Below are 17799 nucleotides of genomic sequence, written 5' to 3' on the forward strand. Positions count from 1 at the left end.
ATATGGAAAAAATTTTTCCCCCAGCTTCCTTCTTTGGAACTGATAGCTTCTTTTAGAGACACTGTTTTTTTAAAAAAAAACCAGTTTATAGATGGGAAGAAAGGTCAACTTGAGTCAAAAATTACATCATAGTTAAAAGTCTCCAGGGCAGTTAGTTGACGGAAACCAGCTAGGATCATTTGGAATGAATTACAGTTTTTTTATTATGGCATGAAGGGACATTCTTGAGCTTTTGGATGTACCCCAAGAGCACTGAGTTGGTAGTCTATATTGGGATTATGCTAAAAAATAATTACTCCAATTACTATTAACGACTTTCTGGTTGCTCATGACATGTTATTCATTATTGTTTCCGTACAAAACCTTATCAAAATAGTTAGGTAATCCACTTTTGAAGTAGCCCTTCGTTGAAATGTCGTTTTTTTATTCTTAAGTGCAATCTTGCCCCCATGGAATGCTCATCATATTCTATATTCATATCCTTATCATAATATATTAATGGTACAAACTAAACATTTAAATTAGAACCACAGTTTTGATTTATAGATAGAGGAAAAATAAATTGTTCTGATTTTCTGCCATGAACCCTTTTGGTTACTATAAAGACAATTAAAAAATTCCTACCATTGCCTTGGAAATCATATAGACTACTTTATGGGGTTCTCTCTTCTTTTTTTTTTTTGCGGTACACTGCCTCTCACTGTTGTGGCCTCTCCGGTTGTGGAGCACAGGCTCCGGACGCGCAGGCTCAGCGGCCATGGCTCACGGGCCCAGCCGCTCCGCGGCATGTGGGATCTTCCCGGCCCGGGGCACGAACCCGTGTCCCCTGCATCAGCAGGTGGACTCTCAACCACTGCACCACCAGGGAAGGCCAGGGTTGTCTCTTCTTGCTTCTGTATTTGCCTCATGACCACTTTCTTTGGCTTTCACTGCTAAAGGAATATTTTCCCCAAGGAGTATTTTTTTGAAATAATTTTCTTTAGTATTGACCATGCGTTTTTGAGGTTCCCAAGGGTAAGAGGCAGTTTGGGCTTGTCCACTTACTATGCTGCCACTTGCTAGCTTTGTGGGGGAGATAAGGATATGATAAATAGGTAAACCATTACAATATAGTGGGTTAAGTGTTCCAGAGGAGGTATGGTGAAAGGCAGGAGGGAAGCTTTGAGAAAGATGTTCCAAATTTTTCAGGATATTTGAAAAAGGGAAAAATTTGGAGGTGTAAATGAAGATACTGTTGGGGATGTGGCCCTAGCAAGGCCTAAGAGAGAAAATGACCCTGGGCTGAGACTTGAAGAATAATAAAGAGTTCATCTGGTAGTTAGCACGGAAGTGGGTGGAAGAGGTGGAAAGCCATCACAAAGCGAAGGAATGGCCACAGCATGAGCTGTGGGTCGGCAACTGAGATACACAGGGAAAGCTTGGAAGAGCTGGTCTGGATAATGCATCCAGGAGCTGAACTGAGTCATAGAATAGAAAGTATAGCTGACTGGCCTTATGACATCATCAATTTGGCTTATTTACAGGCTTCTAATACAAGGTGGATCGCAAAGAAGGTTGGACTAGGTGACTTATCCAGTCTTATCAGAGAGCTAGAGTGTCCCTGAGGGTTTCCTTCAAACTGGGTGTTGCTCAGTTCCATACAGTTGATCCCAGTCTCTAGAAGGGTGGGTGCTGGGGGCGTGGAGGTAGAGTTGATATCCTGGGAGATGTGGTGTGCAGGAAAGAGCAGGTCCTGTGCTCTGGTCCTGGATGTTAACCAGATCTCTTGGGTAATCGCTTTTGGTTTTGATTCTTTTTTCCTTTATTTCCAAAATGAGGGCATTGAAGGATCCTCTCAGAGGCACACTCATTCATCATCCGCCATATACTATTGCACACCTACTAGTTACCTAGAACTCTCTTTGTCTTCTTTAGATACAGTTGAGTGGAATAAAGCTCAGCTCCCATAGCTCCAACTATAACGAGAGGTGAGGATGAAAAGACAGGCTTGGAAAGAGTGATTTTCAGGAAACTATGCCATAAGAGCATTTAAATTCTGTAACTAGACCTAATTTGTGGATGGCCAGGGACCAGGATGATAGCTTCTATTTACTTCTTACTATATGCTGAGTACTACACTTAGTATATATATATTCATTTAATACCATTACCCTTTGGGGTGATTATTTTCATTTTAGAGATGAGGAAAATGAGACAGAAAGGGTAAGAAAATTACCTAAGGCCGCACAACGAATAGAAGTGCTTAAAACTCAGGTTTGTCTGACTTCAAAGTGGATTCTAAAACAGTGGTTGCCAAGCCTGCTTGTACCTCCTGAGGGCCCCACTCCAGATCTAAGGAATCAGAATTTCAGGAAGTACAACAGAGATATGTTTATTTTTAAATAGTCCATCAAGTGAATTCAATGTGTAGTTAGATTATGGAAATCTTAGGTAAAGATTTACACAAAATGACAGGAAAACCTACTGGTTGGATAAGAGGCTAAGCAACTGAAAGAGTAAGAAAGTATTATGGTTTGGAAAGAGTTATATAAGGCATCTGAATTCACATCTCTTGTTTGGTGAGTGACCTGTCCTGTTCTGTTCTCAGGGAAGTAACAGCAAAAGGATAAATGGAGGCCTGGGTTCTAGTCCTTTGTGTCTTTACGAACTAACAGTGCAAATAGAGGCAAAATGGTTGGCCTGGATATGTAAGGCCCCAGGAAAGAGCTAAGTTCTATGATTATAAAATATGTAAGAATTAGGTGTTGAATTGGCTTCATTTGGTTTGATTAAAAATATTTCCTTGGAGGAAAAGAGTCCATAAAATTGACCTTAATGAATACAAATTTACATACTTTTTGACAAACGCAAAATGCCAAATCACAATATAAAATCTTTAATAAACCTCTATGATAACATTTATTTTAATTTTTTCCTGGAAATGACTAATTGTTGACCCACCAAGAAGTAGCTAGAAAACGGACCAATTATTAAAGCTTACTATTAATACTACTCTGGCCTTTTCAAATCCCGTTGAACACCAGTTTTGCATAGATATTTACATGTAGAATGTCATTTTATATTTCCCTAAAATTGCTGAGTTGAGAGCAGAATGTTCATTTGAAAGTTAATTTACCAGAAAAAGTAGTTTTCAAGTCCTCTCTAGAGTCAACTATTTCAAAAGAATTTTGTTACAATTTAATAGCTTTGTCAAGAACTTGGATGAAGATGAGGAAACGTGAATTTGTAAAATATTCAGCTAAGGTAAAATTGGGAAGGAAAAGTATCAAAATACGGCATTCACACCCAGTATAACATAATGGGCTGACAACCAATAAATTCTTACATTTATGTACCTGCTCTCTCACACCTCTCTTTCTTTGTTGCTTCATAGCAAGTCATGTGAGAAAATTGTTGCAAACACAAGATGAGCCATTATGCCGCATGGTTGCCCCACAATATAACACTGTCTTAGAATCAGCAGGCCTTGGACGGTGTCCTTGGTGAGGGAGAGCATGATCTTAAGTACTGAACTCTGGTGAATGGGGAAAGGTCACTGAGATGATGTGGGAGTCTTAAATGTATATCAAGAATTTTAGAGGCCTAAAGAATTGTGTTTAGCCTGAAGGAAACAAGATTGAGCTAGGAAACCATCTTACTTTTACCTTCAGTTTTTTAATGTCTATTTAGGAATATTGTTATCCAGAGTAGCCTGGTGGGTAGAAGTTACAGAGACACGGATTTCATGTAAGTGTAAGAAAACAAAATAGAAGTTCTTGACAGTAGAACAGTCTGCTGTCTCTGGACACATTCAGCAGAGGGTGGGTTACCTTTGGTCAGGGCTGTTATAGAGGAGGTTAGTCACTGGGTGGACGGTGGGATGTGGGTTAGACCCTTTTAGTTCTCCAATCTTAGATGTATATGTTTTAGGAAATTATTTAGCAAAATAAATTTACTGATAAATAAATATTTAGTTGAAACTGAATCCCTTCTATATGTAAGGCTCAGATATAATTACCATAAAATGTAGTCCCTGTCTCAAACAAAATTTCACTTCTGTGATGATTAACTACACAAAGTATTGTCATTGCCCAAATTATGTCCTTCCAACTTGTTCTCCACACTTCATTCAGAGTTATCATTACCAAATACTAATCGCTTCTTACCACCTCCCTACTCAAAACACAGTGCTCTGCATTGACTTTAGGATAAAGATGCACATTCTTAATATGACCTACCAAGTCCATCAAGGTCTAGCCCTACCTGCTTTTCCGGTTTTATGTTGTACTCTCCTCCACTTCCAATCCAGCCATATTGGCCTGCTATTAATTTCTCGTGTATCCACCAGGCTCCCATTTGCCACACATCCATTCTCATGCTGTTTTTTTCTGCACAAATGTCCTTCTCATTCCTAGATGACTTCTGCTCACCCTCCAGATCTCAGTTCACTTTTCACTTATCAAGGAAGCCTTCCTGACCTTCCTATTTAGATTGCATTTCCTGTTAGCCATGCTCATACTCTGTATTTCTCATTCACAGCATTGGTCACTGTGTATTGGTTACAATTTACATTTGATTATGTAGCTATTTGATTAATATCTGTTTCCCCTACTAAAATATAACATCCTAAGGAAGAAGGCATTTTTTGTTTTTAGTTCACTATTGAACTCCTGGTGCCTTGTGATATGTGCATATCATAATAAATATATCTTGAATGAATAATGTAAGTGGAATAGATGACACTTACTATGGAAGCACAGAAGAGACCATTTAGAGAAAGGATGTGATACAGTGACTGTAATCAATAAATTAATTTTATATAGTGCTTGCATTTTTTAGACCAGTTTTACTTTTCACAAAAGTCTTGCAAGCTAGGATTATTATATCATATCATATTAATTTTATGGATAAGAAAATTTTATTCCCCTCAACTTTACGGATAAGGACAGTTAACTAGCCCAAGAAGAATAGTTATTAGGTAACTAATAATATTAGATTTAATATTAAAAAAAAAGTGTTTGAGATTTTAAGAAAATGACCATGCACTTGTTATACCCAGATATTACATTCTTTTATAACTTGCTTTAAATGGCATACTTTCTTATAGGACTGGCTTCGTTCAGGCTGCTACAACAAAATACCATAGACTGGGTGGCTTAAACAACAAACATTTATTTCTTTCGGTTTTGGAGGCTGGGAAGTCCAAAATCAAGGTGCCAGCAGAGTTGGTGTCTGTTGAGAGCCCTTTTCCTGGTTTGCAGATGGCTGCCTTCTTGCTGTATCCTCATGTGGAGGAGACAGAGCGAGCTCTGGTGTCTTCCTCTTCTTAATAAGGGTGCTGATCCCATCATGGGGCTCTACTCTTAAGATCTTAACTTAAGCTAATTACCTCCCAAAGGCTCCACCTCCAAATACCATCACGTTAGGGTTTCAACATATGAATTTGGGGGAATGCAAACCTTCAGTCCATAGCAAGGACCAAACTGTGTATTATTTATACATATTCATCTAAAATAGACTTCTAGCTTAAAAAATTACGCTTGGAATTTCAGTTAATTATGTTTGAGACCTTCACAGGTAAGAGGTGAAAGTAACGCTGCCATCTAGTGATAACTAACCTGAATGAGATTTGAAAACTAGAGTAGCAGGTTGAGCTCTCTAGGAATGGTAGAACACGTCATCCACATAGAATGGGCTGGGCACATAACATAGGCAGTCATTTCTTTTTAGTGAACATTTGAAGTAGCTGATTCCTATGAAGGTCATGAATTAATAATGACTAAATAAAACAAATCTTAGCTGTAGACTATTACCCATCTAGTAAGTAGATAAAATAGTTTCCTATGATTGTGTCACTTAACTGAGATCTGTCTCCATTTCCTTACCCTCTTGACTGCTTCTGAATGAGGGAGTTTTGTACTCTGATAACCTAATAAAAAGAATTTTTCATCTTGGTTTAAAGAGCTAAATATATTCAGGAATAAATATATATGAGGAAATGAGTCCTTGGTAGAATTTCCAGTTAGATTTTGCAGCATCATAAGGAAGAAGTGGAATGCCAAAATAAACTCCATTCATCCTAACAGGACACTTAAAGCCACTTTGAATTAAATTACTGTATGAGTTAATGTAAACACAGCAATAAAACACTTCCAGCCGTGCAATAAATGGTTAGAAAATGCAAAAATATAAGAATGCTCTTTAAATCACTAAACTGCAAAGATAATTTGGATAATTTATTTGTAGCTCTTAAGCCCTGAACGTATATGGTAGAATTTAGCTGATATATTTTAAGTGAGTTATTGTCCTAGTACATTAAAATTACAAATAAAATTATTATCCAAAATCCCTGGAGCTAAAATTTTCTTGTTACATGCAGATGCCATATCAAAAAGATATAATTATTCCTTCTCTGGAGGCCTAAACAACAAAACCTATCACTTTGAAATGATATTACTTTTGCTCATTGAGGTGAGAAAATTATACTTAACATTTTTTTAGATAGTCCAGTGAGGATTATTTCTACTTGTCCACTGACTGGTATACTCATTGAACTGTGTCCCTGAGGTGTTCAAATTCGTGGTGTAGAAATAGTCTAACTGGAAATATCAGTTACTTTTTGTATAACTCAATGAAAATTATGGCTTTCCTGACATGAGTTATTACTCCATTTCCCTTTCAGGAATAATAGTTCGTATGCTGACAATAAACACTGTGTAACAGAGTTGCTATTTTGCCAAGAGTTAAGCTGGGAATCTCAGGGACATAAACAATTTCAAGATAAGAAAAGCATCTGACTTACACCAGTTTCTTCGTTGATATCCTTAACATAAAGTAGTTTTGTGTTTATTCCGGGACAAGTGCACAGATATGACCCCATCTCTTGTTTTCGTGTGATACATTCATCATATGAAGAATGTGGCTAGTACCAGACAACAGTAGATGTCAATCTAGCAAGAATTTGATTTAAAATTAGTTGCCAAAAATATTGGATCATACCAAGGGGACTGATTCTTTGAAAAATATGTTGTACAATGTGATTATGATCAGCTTGGTATGAGGCACAGCTGATCTGGGATCTCTCTTGGTTTTGGTTTGGGGAAGAACTTTTAAATTTATTTTGTTAGTTGATTTACAATGTGTTAATTTCTTCTGTATAGCAAAATGATTCCGTTATGCATATATGTTATACATATACATGTATTCTTTTTCATCTTCCTTTCCATTATTTTTTATTACAGGATACTGTATATAGTTCCCGGGGCTATACAGTAGGACCTTGTTTATCCATTCTACATATAATAGTTTGCATCTGCAAGTCCCAAACTCCCAATCCATCCCTCGCCCACTCCTCTCTGCCTTGGCAACCACAAGTCTGTTTTCTGTCTGTGAGTCCATTTCTGTTTCGTAGATAATTTCATTTGTGTCATATTTTAGATTCCACATATAAGTGATATCGTAGGGTGTTTGTCTTTCTCCTTCTGACTTACTTCACTTAGTGTGATAATATCTAGGTCCATCCACGTTCATACAAATGACATGATTTCATTTTTTATGGCTGAGTAATATTCCATTGTATATATGTACCACACCTTTATGGGTCAGGGGAGAACTTTAGAGGAGGAGTGCTTAAGATGAACCTTGAAAGATGGGTAGAGTCAGTAAGGTGAAGAGCTTAAAGGCGGCTGCTGGTGTGGAAGGGAGTTGTGGGGAGGCTCAGAGTGTTCTAGAGAGAACACAAATGAAAAACCTTTGTTTTAAATTCTTGGTACCCTACCAGTGAACAAAGGATTCAACACTGCACCTGTGTGGAGGTACAGAATCTACTGAAGCTCTCTAGGGCTCTTAACACCCAGAACAGTCCATGGTGGGTACAATAAGAAATTGACCTTGCACTGAAACAATGTAGTGAGGTGATTGGAACACTAGTAGAAATGAGAGGAGGCTAAGTTTTATGGCAGTGCGGAGCAGAAAGAGACCGGTTTCTCTTTTGGTGAGAGAGAAAGTGGAGGGTTATTCAGGTCTCTTGAAGGAGTTGGCACCTGCCACAGTCCTGCCGGGTGAGGTCTGCAGCATGCTTGTAGTTTACTTTTGTCCTTGACTGTGTTTTGCCCCTTGCCTTATTTGTTCAGCTAGGATTGTGTCTAAGCAGAGCCTCCGCATCAGTTCTTAACCTCAACTGCAGCCTTATCCTCTTACCCATGTGCCGGATGCTCCTGGCTTACCTTCGAGGATCCCAGAAGGTAAGAAAAAAAATCCGTCACTGATTCCAGCATAGAAATCAAGTGTAAAAGTGGCACGTTAGTCCTACTTAGTTTGCATGGTCTGACTTTCTGCTGGAGTGATTTCTTCAAAGATGATAGTAAAGACCACGTCACATGTCAAGGTGATCAGTGAGCTATTCTACAACAGTAGGTAAGGGCAGAGGATAACAGAGTATCAGGCACTGTGCTAACATATATAAAATTCACATATATTGAATACTTGTGAATCCTCACATGATTCTGTGGGTACTGCAGATGAAGAAACTGAAGCCTAGGGAGTTTAAATAACTTGACCACGACCTTGAGACTAGTGAATGGTAGAGCTGAGATCAGCCCCAGTTCTGAGCTCCTTCTCATTCTTCACTGAGAGCTTGTAGTTTCATTTAATTAAATTCAAGTGAGCAAACTAGAGCTGTGTGGACTTTGATTAATATACAGGATGACTGCTGGTATTGGTGTTAGTTTCTTAAAACACATACCTGTTTTGAGCTATGTAAAAGGCTTGAAATAGATTTCTTGATTAAGATGTGATGTCATATATGATATTTAGTATAAAACAAAGGATTTAAGAAAACAGAAAAGCCCTTTGAAAGTTAAAATTCATCTGAAATTGTTTTTTGTTTTCTCTTATCCTCGTGTATGTGTGTGTGTGTGTGTGTGTGTGTGTGTGTTTGTGCGATATATGTGTGTTTATTCCTGTCTTCAGTAAGATAGTTAGGCACTGCTGGATCGATACTGATATTTTAAAAGGAGTTGTTAACATGAGGTCATTTTGATGTTCTGTGAAGTTCATGTGAGTGGATTTACTGTGGTAAAACTTCTCAACCTTTTCACATAATTATATTTAGAAACTCTTTGCTTTTAATGCAGTAATTTGTGGAAATAACTCTTTCTGTAGGTTGCCAACTATTACGAAATGCTAGGTTTTGATCCCTGTGGCTGGCCATTGGCTTAGTGTGAAGAAAGAGAAGATAAATGGCAGGAAATGAAAAGTGCCCACATAAGTCTCTCAGTATTTAATAAGTCTTAAAGAATTATCCCCCAGTGTGAAACATAGGTACTCAAAGATGCTTGACATTTTATTTTTGTGTAAGATCAAGCAGGCATTTAAACCTGTAGATAAAATTGCTTTATTTAAAAATAATCTTATTTTTGACCACAAAAGGAAATTGTATATATTGTAAAATTAAAACACTCCAGAAATATGCAAAGTAAACAGTGATGGTTCTCCTAAATGTTACTCTGTCAGAACAACCACTATTTGAGATAAATGCCTGCAAATATGTTAACATACATAATGTCATTAATTTTAAACAATACAGGATCATAGTTTAGTTTATGTGTTGTAACTTTTTTTACCTAACAATATATCTTGTGTATGTTTCCATATCAATAATAAGCCTTCTCACATTCTCTTTAATGATTTGAGTGTTCCATTGACTAGATATAGCCTACTTCATCTCACCAATTTTTAATTGATAAGCCTCTGCCGTATTTACAAAGACTTATGCATATATCTTATTTGCTGCATCATTTTTATCATATTAAATGCTTTTTATTTAGGTTCCAAGCAGGAGAACCAGAAGATTGTTGGATAAAAGCAGAACATTCCATACAACCTGTGGTGTGACTATCTGTATTTTCTCAGGTGAGAAAACCAAAAGATGTTAAATATTATGTTAGAATAGTACATTTTATGAATGATATTTTTATTGTTTATGGTTTTCTTATTATATAAATTAATTTTCTCTTCTGTGTATTTAAAGAGATTTATCTAGTGATGCTACAGAAAATGGGTGTGTTTTTTACATATATATATAGAATGTGCAAAGTTTGGCCCTCAAGCTGGTAATTATTTTCTAAAAGTAAGTAATTTCATTTAGAAAGATTGGAAGAAAGTGATTAAAAGCTTTTAACCTCTAAAAGTAATGATATGATAGAAACTTAAATGTGTGAAAATTAGAATGTGAAATGTGCATTCACAGAATATGATTCTATCAAAATTATATTTGTTAAGTGTTTCTTTGATATTAACGCTTGGGCAGAAAAGCAAATGTCAAAATTTGTGGAAAGTTATCCTTCTCAATTCCAAGTTAAAATATGAAGTGAGAATCTTGTGGTTTTTAAGAGTCATTTTAAAATAAATTTTTATTCTGGGCGTTTATATGGCACTTTTCAAATTTTTGAAACAGAAATTAATTAATGTATTAAGTACAGGTACTCTGGAGACAGATTTTGTAGGATCTATCCCCAGCTGCCCTTCTGCCTTACCAAGTGACATAATCTCTCTGACCTTCAGTTTGTTGTTAACTGTAAAATGGATCAACAGTAGCACCTATCTCATGGTTTTAAGACTAAAGAAAGAACATGCCTGTGAAGTTCTTAGGATAGAATTAGTTATTATAATTTACAACCTCAGGGGTAAATTATCTCAGTGGCATAGCACCTGACATTTTCATCTGTTCATTATTTGATAGGACGTAGGTGTTTTGATACTTGGGATATTTGATCTGGATATTTGTGTATGGCCATTTTGAATCAGAAGTGTTTTGCTATAGCTATTGCCAAGAAATCATTAAACTTTAAGCTTTTCAAAAATTGCCAAGTATTGTTGAAACAGGCATCTTCCCAGTGTTTTATCCCTGAACATCTTCCCACTGGTAGTTCCCACCCTGGAAGTGAGAGATGGGGAGAGGCTCAGGGATGGGCTGAAGACTCCAGTATAGCTCAAGTCTAGGAATGGAGTAAGAGTCCAGGATATGATGAGGACCAAGGGTGTGGCCAGGGTTAGGGTTGGATTACAGCTAGGGAGAGTGAAAGGTCAAAATGGAGAAGGATCGGGAAACGCTGGCACATTCATAACTTGATTTGTTCTAAATGGGAGTTGTGTCCAAATATTCTGTTCAGTTGGAGAACAGCTGAAAGACTCAGATAGTGTGGAGTATTGCCATGAATGAATATGTGTTCCAGAGGGTTTGCCTTCTGCCACTCACTAGGGGTCTGACTTTAGGTAAGTCACCTTTCTTAACCTTAGTTTTCTTATCTGTAAAATAGTGATGAGGGAATTCCCTGGCAGTCCAGTGGTTAGGAGTCCATGCTTCCACTGCAGGGGGCCCGGGTTCGAACCCTGGTTGGGGAACTGGGATCCTGCAAGCTGAGAGTTGCAGCCAAAAAAAAAAAAAAAAAAAGAGATGATTCTGCCTACCTCATTGTTTTGTTATGAGAATTAAATGGGGAAATCCGTGCAAAGTGCAATGCTTTCTCTTGCCTAAAATTAGAAGCCCTGAAGTCTTTTAACCTAAAAAGCATTTTAAGGAAGGTGAATGTATCCCTTAAGGCTGTATCTCATACAGCTGTTACCTAGGACTTTTTTTCAGGAGAATTCAGAAAGAACGGTAATTCCTCTAAGGATGCCCTTGCACTTTCGAGCCATATAATATGTAATGAACATGTAAACCTTTCACTTAAAATGGAGTTTTTTTCCTATAGATTTTAGAAGTGCTGAAGCTATAGGACACAGACAGTTTTGCTTCTATAATGTTTTATATCTGTGCCATAGTTGAGTCTCACCTAGACACCCTTTGTTTATTTCTTTGGAACCCTGTCCTTGCTTGTTAGTTAACCCACTTTCAGTTTCCTGTCCATTTTTTTTTAACATTTTTATTGGAGTATAATTGCTTTACAATGTTGCATTAGTTTCTGCTGTATAACAAAATGAATCAGCTATACATATCCATATATCCCCATATCCCCCCTCCCTCTTGCGTCTCCCTCCCACCCTCCCTATCCCACCCCTCTAGGTGGTCACAAAGCACCGAGCTGATCTCCCTGTGCTATGTAGCTGCTTCCCACTAGCCCTGTCCATTTTTTATGGGACTCTTTTCCCTCCTCTAATTTGGTCACTGGCAGGAATTTAATCCTTTAAATAACTTTTATTTAGCATTCTAGCCCTTCTCTCTCACTTTCATTTGTCTTTGTGTGTAATTTGGAACTCTTGGCTTACCTATGTACATGTCGTATGTTAGGTTGGAGGGGTCATAGAATTTTCTAGTTTCCAGGCCATGTCTTCTTTTGAATCTCAGCACTGCATATATCAGTGTAAATTGTAATAGTTTCCTAAGCAATGTAGGTTCACTTATCTCATTAAGTCTCTTATTTCTGTCATCACCGTTTTACAGAGAAGTAAACTTAGGCATTAGTAGGCAAGCAATGTGGCCAAGAAAACAGGTTCTCTAGCTAATTAAATATTGTTCTTTCCCATACATTACAATGTGCTGTTGATGTTAACTTTATTTCACCTACAAGGAAAGGCTGGGAAGGGAGGAGGGTATTACATTTCTGTGCAAAATGTCATTAGCTTCTTTCTTGTCCAGGCTTCTCAGGATAATTTTCTTTTCCCTGACCATGCCGAAATGGATTTATCTTCAACTCTCTAATAACTTCCTAACACTTTTATCTCTAAGTCAGTTGACTACTCATTACTGTGCCATTGTAGGTAGGTTATTAAATGCTGATCATCATCTTCCTGGGTTTTTGTCCCATGAAGTGGTTACCAACACTTTTGCTATTGGGTTTAAACACTATGACTTGAATCTGTGGATTGTGAAAAATGTTAACTGGTTAGAAGCCTTTTCATGGACCTATATTTTAGGTTGAGTGTCAGTGAAGTATACAAGATATATAACAGGTTTGGAGCTATGGGAGAAGTGAAAGATGTGGAAAATCTAAAGTACAGCGGTTCCCCCTTATCCATGGGGGGATGCTTTCTAAGACTCTCAGTGGATGCTTAAAACCGAGGACAGTGCTGAATCCTACATACTGTTTTTTCCTATACAAACATGACTGTGATAAAGTTTAATTTATAAATTAGGCACACTTAGAGATTAACAACAATTACTAATGATAAAATATAACAATTGTAATAAAAGTTACATGAACCTGGTCCCTTGTCTCTCTCAAAGTATCTTATTGTACAAATTTAATGCCTTTTCCATCTTAACTAAACATGAGTTGCAGTTTGAGGTGTACCAGCAAAGTGAGCACGAATTTCTTTTTTCCTTCCACTTTCCCGGATAGACGATTCATTGCTAAGGATCTTAGCAACCTCAACGTACGAAATTTTGTCCTTTCCTTATTAAGTCGAGAACTTTCACCTCTTCATTTAAAGGAAGCACTTTACGGTTTCCTTTGGCATAAATGAATTGCCAGTATCACTACTCTTGTAGTTTGGGGCCATTATTAAGTAAAACAAGGACGACTTGATCACAAGCACTGCAATACCCCGGAAAGTTGATCTGATAACCAAGCCAGTTACTGAGTGACCAACATGTAGGATGTACGTGGCAGAGGGATGATTCACATGCCGGGTGGGATGGAATGGGATGGGTGGAGATTTTATTACACTCAGAACAGCATGCAATTTAAAACTCATAAACTGTTTATTTCTGGAATTTTCCACGTAATGTTTTCAGACCACAGTTGACCACAGGTCACTAAAGCTGCAGAAAGTGAAACAGTGAATAAGGGGGGATTATTGTATTCAGAAGCTGCTTAAATGAACAAATAATTCCCATAATATTATTATTACATAACGTGTGTGCATGTGTGCCAGTGTGTGTATGTGTGTTTCTAACTCTTGACTTACTAGGGTTATTTTATTCCAGCCTTTGAAAATTCTGTTTCTTTACATGATTTCTCATACTAAAACTGTCTATGATTAAGATTCTTTGTGCTTTTAAAACTTCCCTTTTAATTGAACATTTTATTGCATACAAAGCTGTCAAATTGTGACCCTGTGTTTACTTAAGGAGAGGAACTGGCTCCCTCTTATAGAGCGTATGTGAAAATCCCAGTGATTGGTGTGATTCTGTAGGTGTGCACGTGGCCGCCCACCTGGTGAATGCCCTCAACTTCTCAGTGAACTACCACGAGGATTTTGTTGAACTGAACGCAGCAAGATACCGAGATGAGGTGGGTGGTCTCTGTCTTCTCATTTTCCTTTCACTTGTCGTGAGATGACTAGTAAGGGTCTGTGATTTCCACAGAAAATTTGTACCTCGCTGCTCCTTTTCAGTGCTTTTAAAATGCACTTGTCAAGTTGAGTTTTATTCTTTTCAGTAGGAAATAGAGGTAATTACTATTTCACAGTCTCTCCCGCCGAAAATGAAAGTTCAGAGAGCGTCTACTTTTTATATTCTGCAATGTTCAGAAAGTTGCCACTCAGGTCTGCCTTCTGCCTCCCAACAGCTTTTGTCTAATTCCTGTCGCTCAGTGGAGACTGTTGACAGTGCCATTACAGGGTAAAACTACTTCCGTAACTCATACAGTGCTTTGGGGGAAAAAAGGCAGAAAAGAAGGTTGACTATTTGAGGATCCTAGACCATCAGTTGATTTGACTTAAAAATATTATTGAGTTTTAATGCTTTACTCTGTTTTATTTTGTTTTTAATCCTTATAGTAGGTGACCTTGAGCTGAATTCTATAGTGGGCAGTATCTAACTTAGGGGTGCTTTTCTCCATGTGAAGCTGCCCATGAAATGAAATTATATGTACAGGGTGCTGGGCTGGACCAATGAACAACACACGTACAGCCCTAGTTAGGTGTGTGTTGCTTGGCATTTTCATCGTGTCCTCAGGCTGCCTCTGATTCCCAAAGCCAAGACTGCACCAACACCGAAATGTTCAGGGTCCCGTGCGATCAGAACCCCACCCCGTTCTGCTAAGTGCGGTACTGACTTAATGGATTGTTCTCCATCTTCCCCTTACATATCACCAGAGTTCTCTAGATTAATACTGCTGTGACCATGTGCTTGACCTCCCTCCCAAAACAAAACAGAGGTCAAAGCAACAACAAACAAGCATAGACGTAAATCACGAAACCAAAATAACAAGCAGCCCTGGATAAATCCCATAACTATACCAGTATTTTTAAAACACCAATGTAATTTCATTGATCTGGGTTCGGGCCAGGCACTAATATTTTTAAAAAGCTCACTAGTGATTGTAGAGTGCGCCTAACATTAAGAACCATGGAAAAGTCTAGCTCCTTAGCATGCCGGTGGAAGCTCTTCACACGTAATGATTTCACAGCAAAGCTTCCATCTCTTCCTGTCTCCCATCACTTCTCTCATTCCTCTCTCCTCCTCTGCCCAAATCACATGGGGTTACTTGTGTCTTACTCCCGCCATGCAGTTTCCTTTTTTATCTTTTCCTTCTTTGCTTCTCTCTTTTGCTTTCTAAACTCATGTCTTCGATAACTACAATAATCTTATCATTTCATTACAATATACTTTTGCTTAATATTCCAATATTTTAGTCATTTTAAGATTTCTAGTTATTAAATTTATTTCACTTTAAGAGATATATATATATAGGCTCAATGGAAAATATTTTAAAACTCCCAAGTAAATGAAAAGCAAAAGCTTCTCTTCCAAAACTAGCCACAGTGAATGATTTTATGTTTTCTTATAAGATATTTTGAGTGGTATTTTATGATATATATTCTTCAGCAATTTGTAAATATATGTATTGTGGCTTGCTGTATCAGAAAGTATACATCTACCTCATCCTCTTCATATGAATACATCATAATTTATTTTTAGCCTTTTCCTTATTCACAGATGTTTAGCTTGATTCCGAGTTTTTGTCATGAACTGCATGCCAATAAATTTATTTTTTTGTACACTTCTGCTAGGCAGATTCATGGAAGTAGAATTTTGGCTTCAAAGTTATGCACATCTTTAGTTTTGATGGACAAATTACCTTCCAAAAAAGCTTCACCGCTTGATACACTCTACCAATTTTATCAGAATGCTTATTTCTACACTTCACTTGTTTGTAAAAAAACGTTGCTGATCTGATGGATGAAAAATGTTAACTCATTTTAATTTACATTTTCCCTTTTTCCCCCTTCCTTCCTTCCTTTTCTTCCTTCATATCTTCCTTTTTTTCCCCTCCCTCTCTTCTTTCTTGTAATAAATATTTTTGGGTACCTAGACGGTACCAGGCCATGTACTAGATGAAAATGAAAAAATACACACATATACAAACACATACTCACACACACATATATTACATATATAAACGGTTATATTCTGTGAATTGTCTCTGGAAATGATGGGTTTATGACATGCACCTTATTGTTCTGCTCTGTGCTTTCATCCTGTCTTCTCCACATCTCCAATGACCCCTCCATCCTCCAGTTTGTGATGGTGGTGCATTCCTGACGGCCTAGCTCAGTTGGCCTCATCTTGTCACCTGTGAAACAGTCTCTTACTCTTCTTCTATTCCATCTTCATTCCCTGGCAATATTAATTGTTCCATCTTCTGAGTTTCCATAGTTATTTATTCATATTTCTGGTATTACCACTTTGTTCAGCCCATCTTGTATTTTTACTAATTTTTTGTGTATTAGGTTCCTCTAGATTAGCCTTTAGTCATGTTTCTAACATCAATGGTAGAATTCATTTGACCTAAACTGGATGAGGAGCTATTCTTGGGCAAATGGTCCTTGTTCAAGACCCCTAAAATTGTATCATATAAATGGCTTCCTACTTTGTATATAGCCTGGCCTGACCCCAGATTCAATGGAGGCATGAGGAAAGAAATTCAGAAGTTGTGCAATATCAGACACCCTTAGGATGAAAAATTAATCCATATTCTACTGGGAATTGATCTAAAGTTTTCCAGAAGACAGAAAGGGAGTTGACTTCAGTCCGTTATACCACAAGAATGTAGTTTAAAGGAAATATTACAATAACCATATTAATGTGTTATATTTCTGAGTAGCAGGAACCTGTCTTCCTTATTTGAATATCATCACTTATTTTTACAGTAGCCTTTGAAACATTTTAGTTCTCAGTTAGTATTCTCTGTACTGAATTTACACAGTACAACTCCCCCTACATATTTTATCACTTTTGATTCTCACTGTCTTGACACTCGTTAGGTGCAGTTTGGCAATTGTGGTAGATAAAGTATATATTAACGTTTCCACAATATAGGTAAGGTATTGCGCCCCAAAATGGTCAAAGGGTGGGCTTCAGGCCACTGCCACTAACTTATAATAGCTTATAACTGGCCATGAAGATGAAAGCCTAGGCTTTCTGACTCTTCATACAATATTCTTCCTTTTTCAGATAGCTAAACTTCTTGGAATTGGGTTTTGTATGTATTATGATCTCCTGTGATATCGTAAAAACATTATGAAATTCAATTGCATCTTATTTCCATTGGGAGAACAGTCTCTTACATACCTAATACATGGCTCTTATCTCTCTCAGACTCCTTGCAGAATTTTATGTTATCAGTGTTTTATTTTTCAGTCAATTTTTTTTTTCCTTTTTATCAGGATCCTAGAAAACTTCTCTTCACAACTGGTAAGTTGTTACTCATTTCTGCTTCTGAAGATTCAGGGAAATCTTGGAAAATAAGCATCATCAAATTACACAGCATTTAGATATATGCTAAAATATAACATGGAAAATTTGCATATGAGAACAAATGATTAGGAGTTCAAGCATACAGTTGCAATGAAAACAGAGGGACAGGGCAAACA

At 37.3% G+C, this 17799-nt stretch overlaps 1 protein-coding gene across 1 annotated transcript in view; it reads left to right on the forward strand.

Moving 5' to 3' along the window:
• The window catches only part of NOX4 (NADPH oxidase 4), a gene marked incomplete at its 5' end in the record, with an annotated part of 146394 nt that overhangs the window by 16486 nt on the left and 112109 nt on the right, over window positions 1-17799 (forward strand). The window contains 4 exons of the mRNA XM_082843851.1: window positions 8112-8222; window positions 9807-9891; window positions 14116-14213; window positions 17593-17620. Of these exons, the coding sequence (XP_082699977.1) occupies window positions 8112-8222; window positions 9807-9891; window positions 14116-14213; window positions 17593-17620 (322 nt within the window). The remainder of the gene's footprint in view (window positions 1-8111; window positions 8223-9806; window positions 9892-14115; window positions 14214-17592; window positions 17621-17799) is intronic.

Source organism: Leucopleurus acutus, assembly GCF_964270905.1.
Source record: "Leucopleurus acutus genome assembly, chromosome: 8".
Classification (NCBI taxonomy): Eukaryota; Metazoa; Chordata; class Mammalia; order Artiodactyla; family Delphinidae; genus Leucopleurus; species Leucopleurus acutus.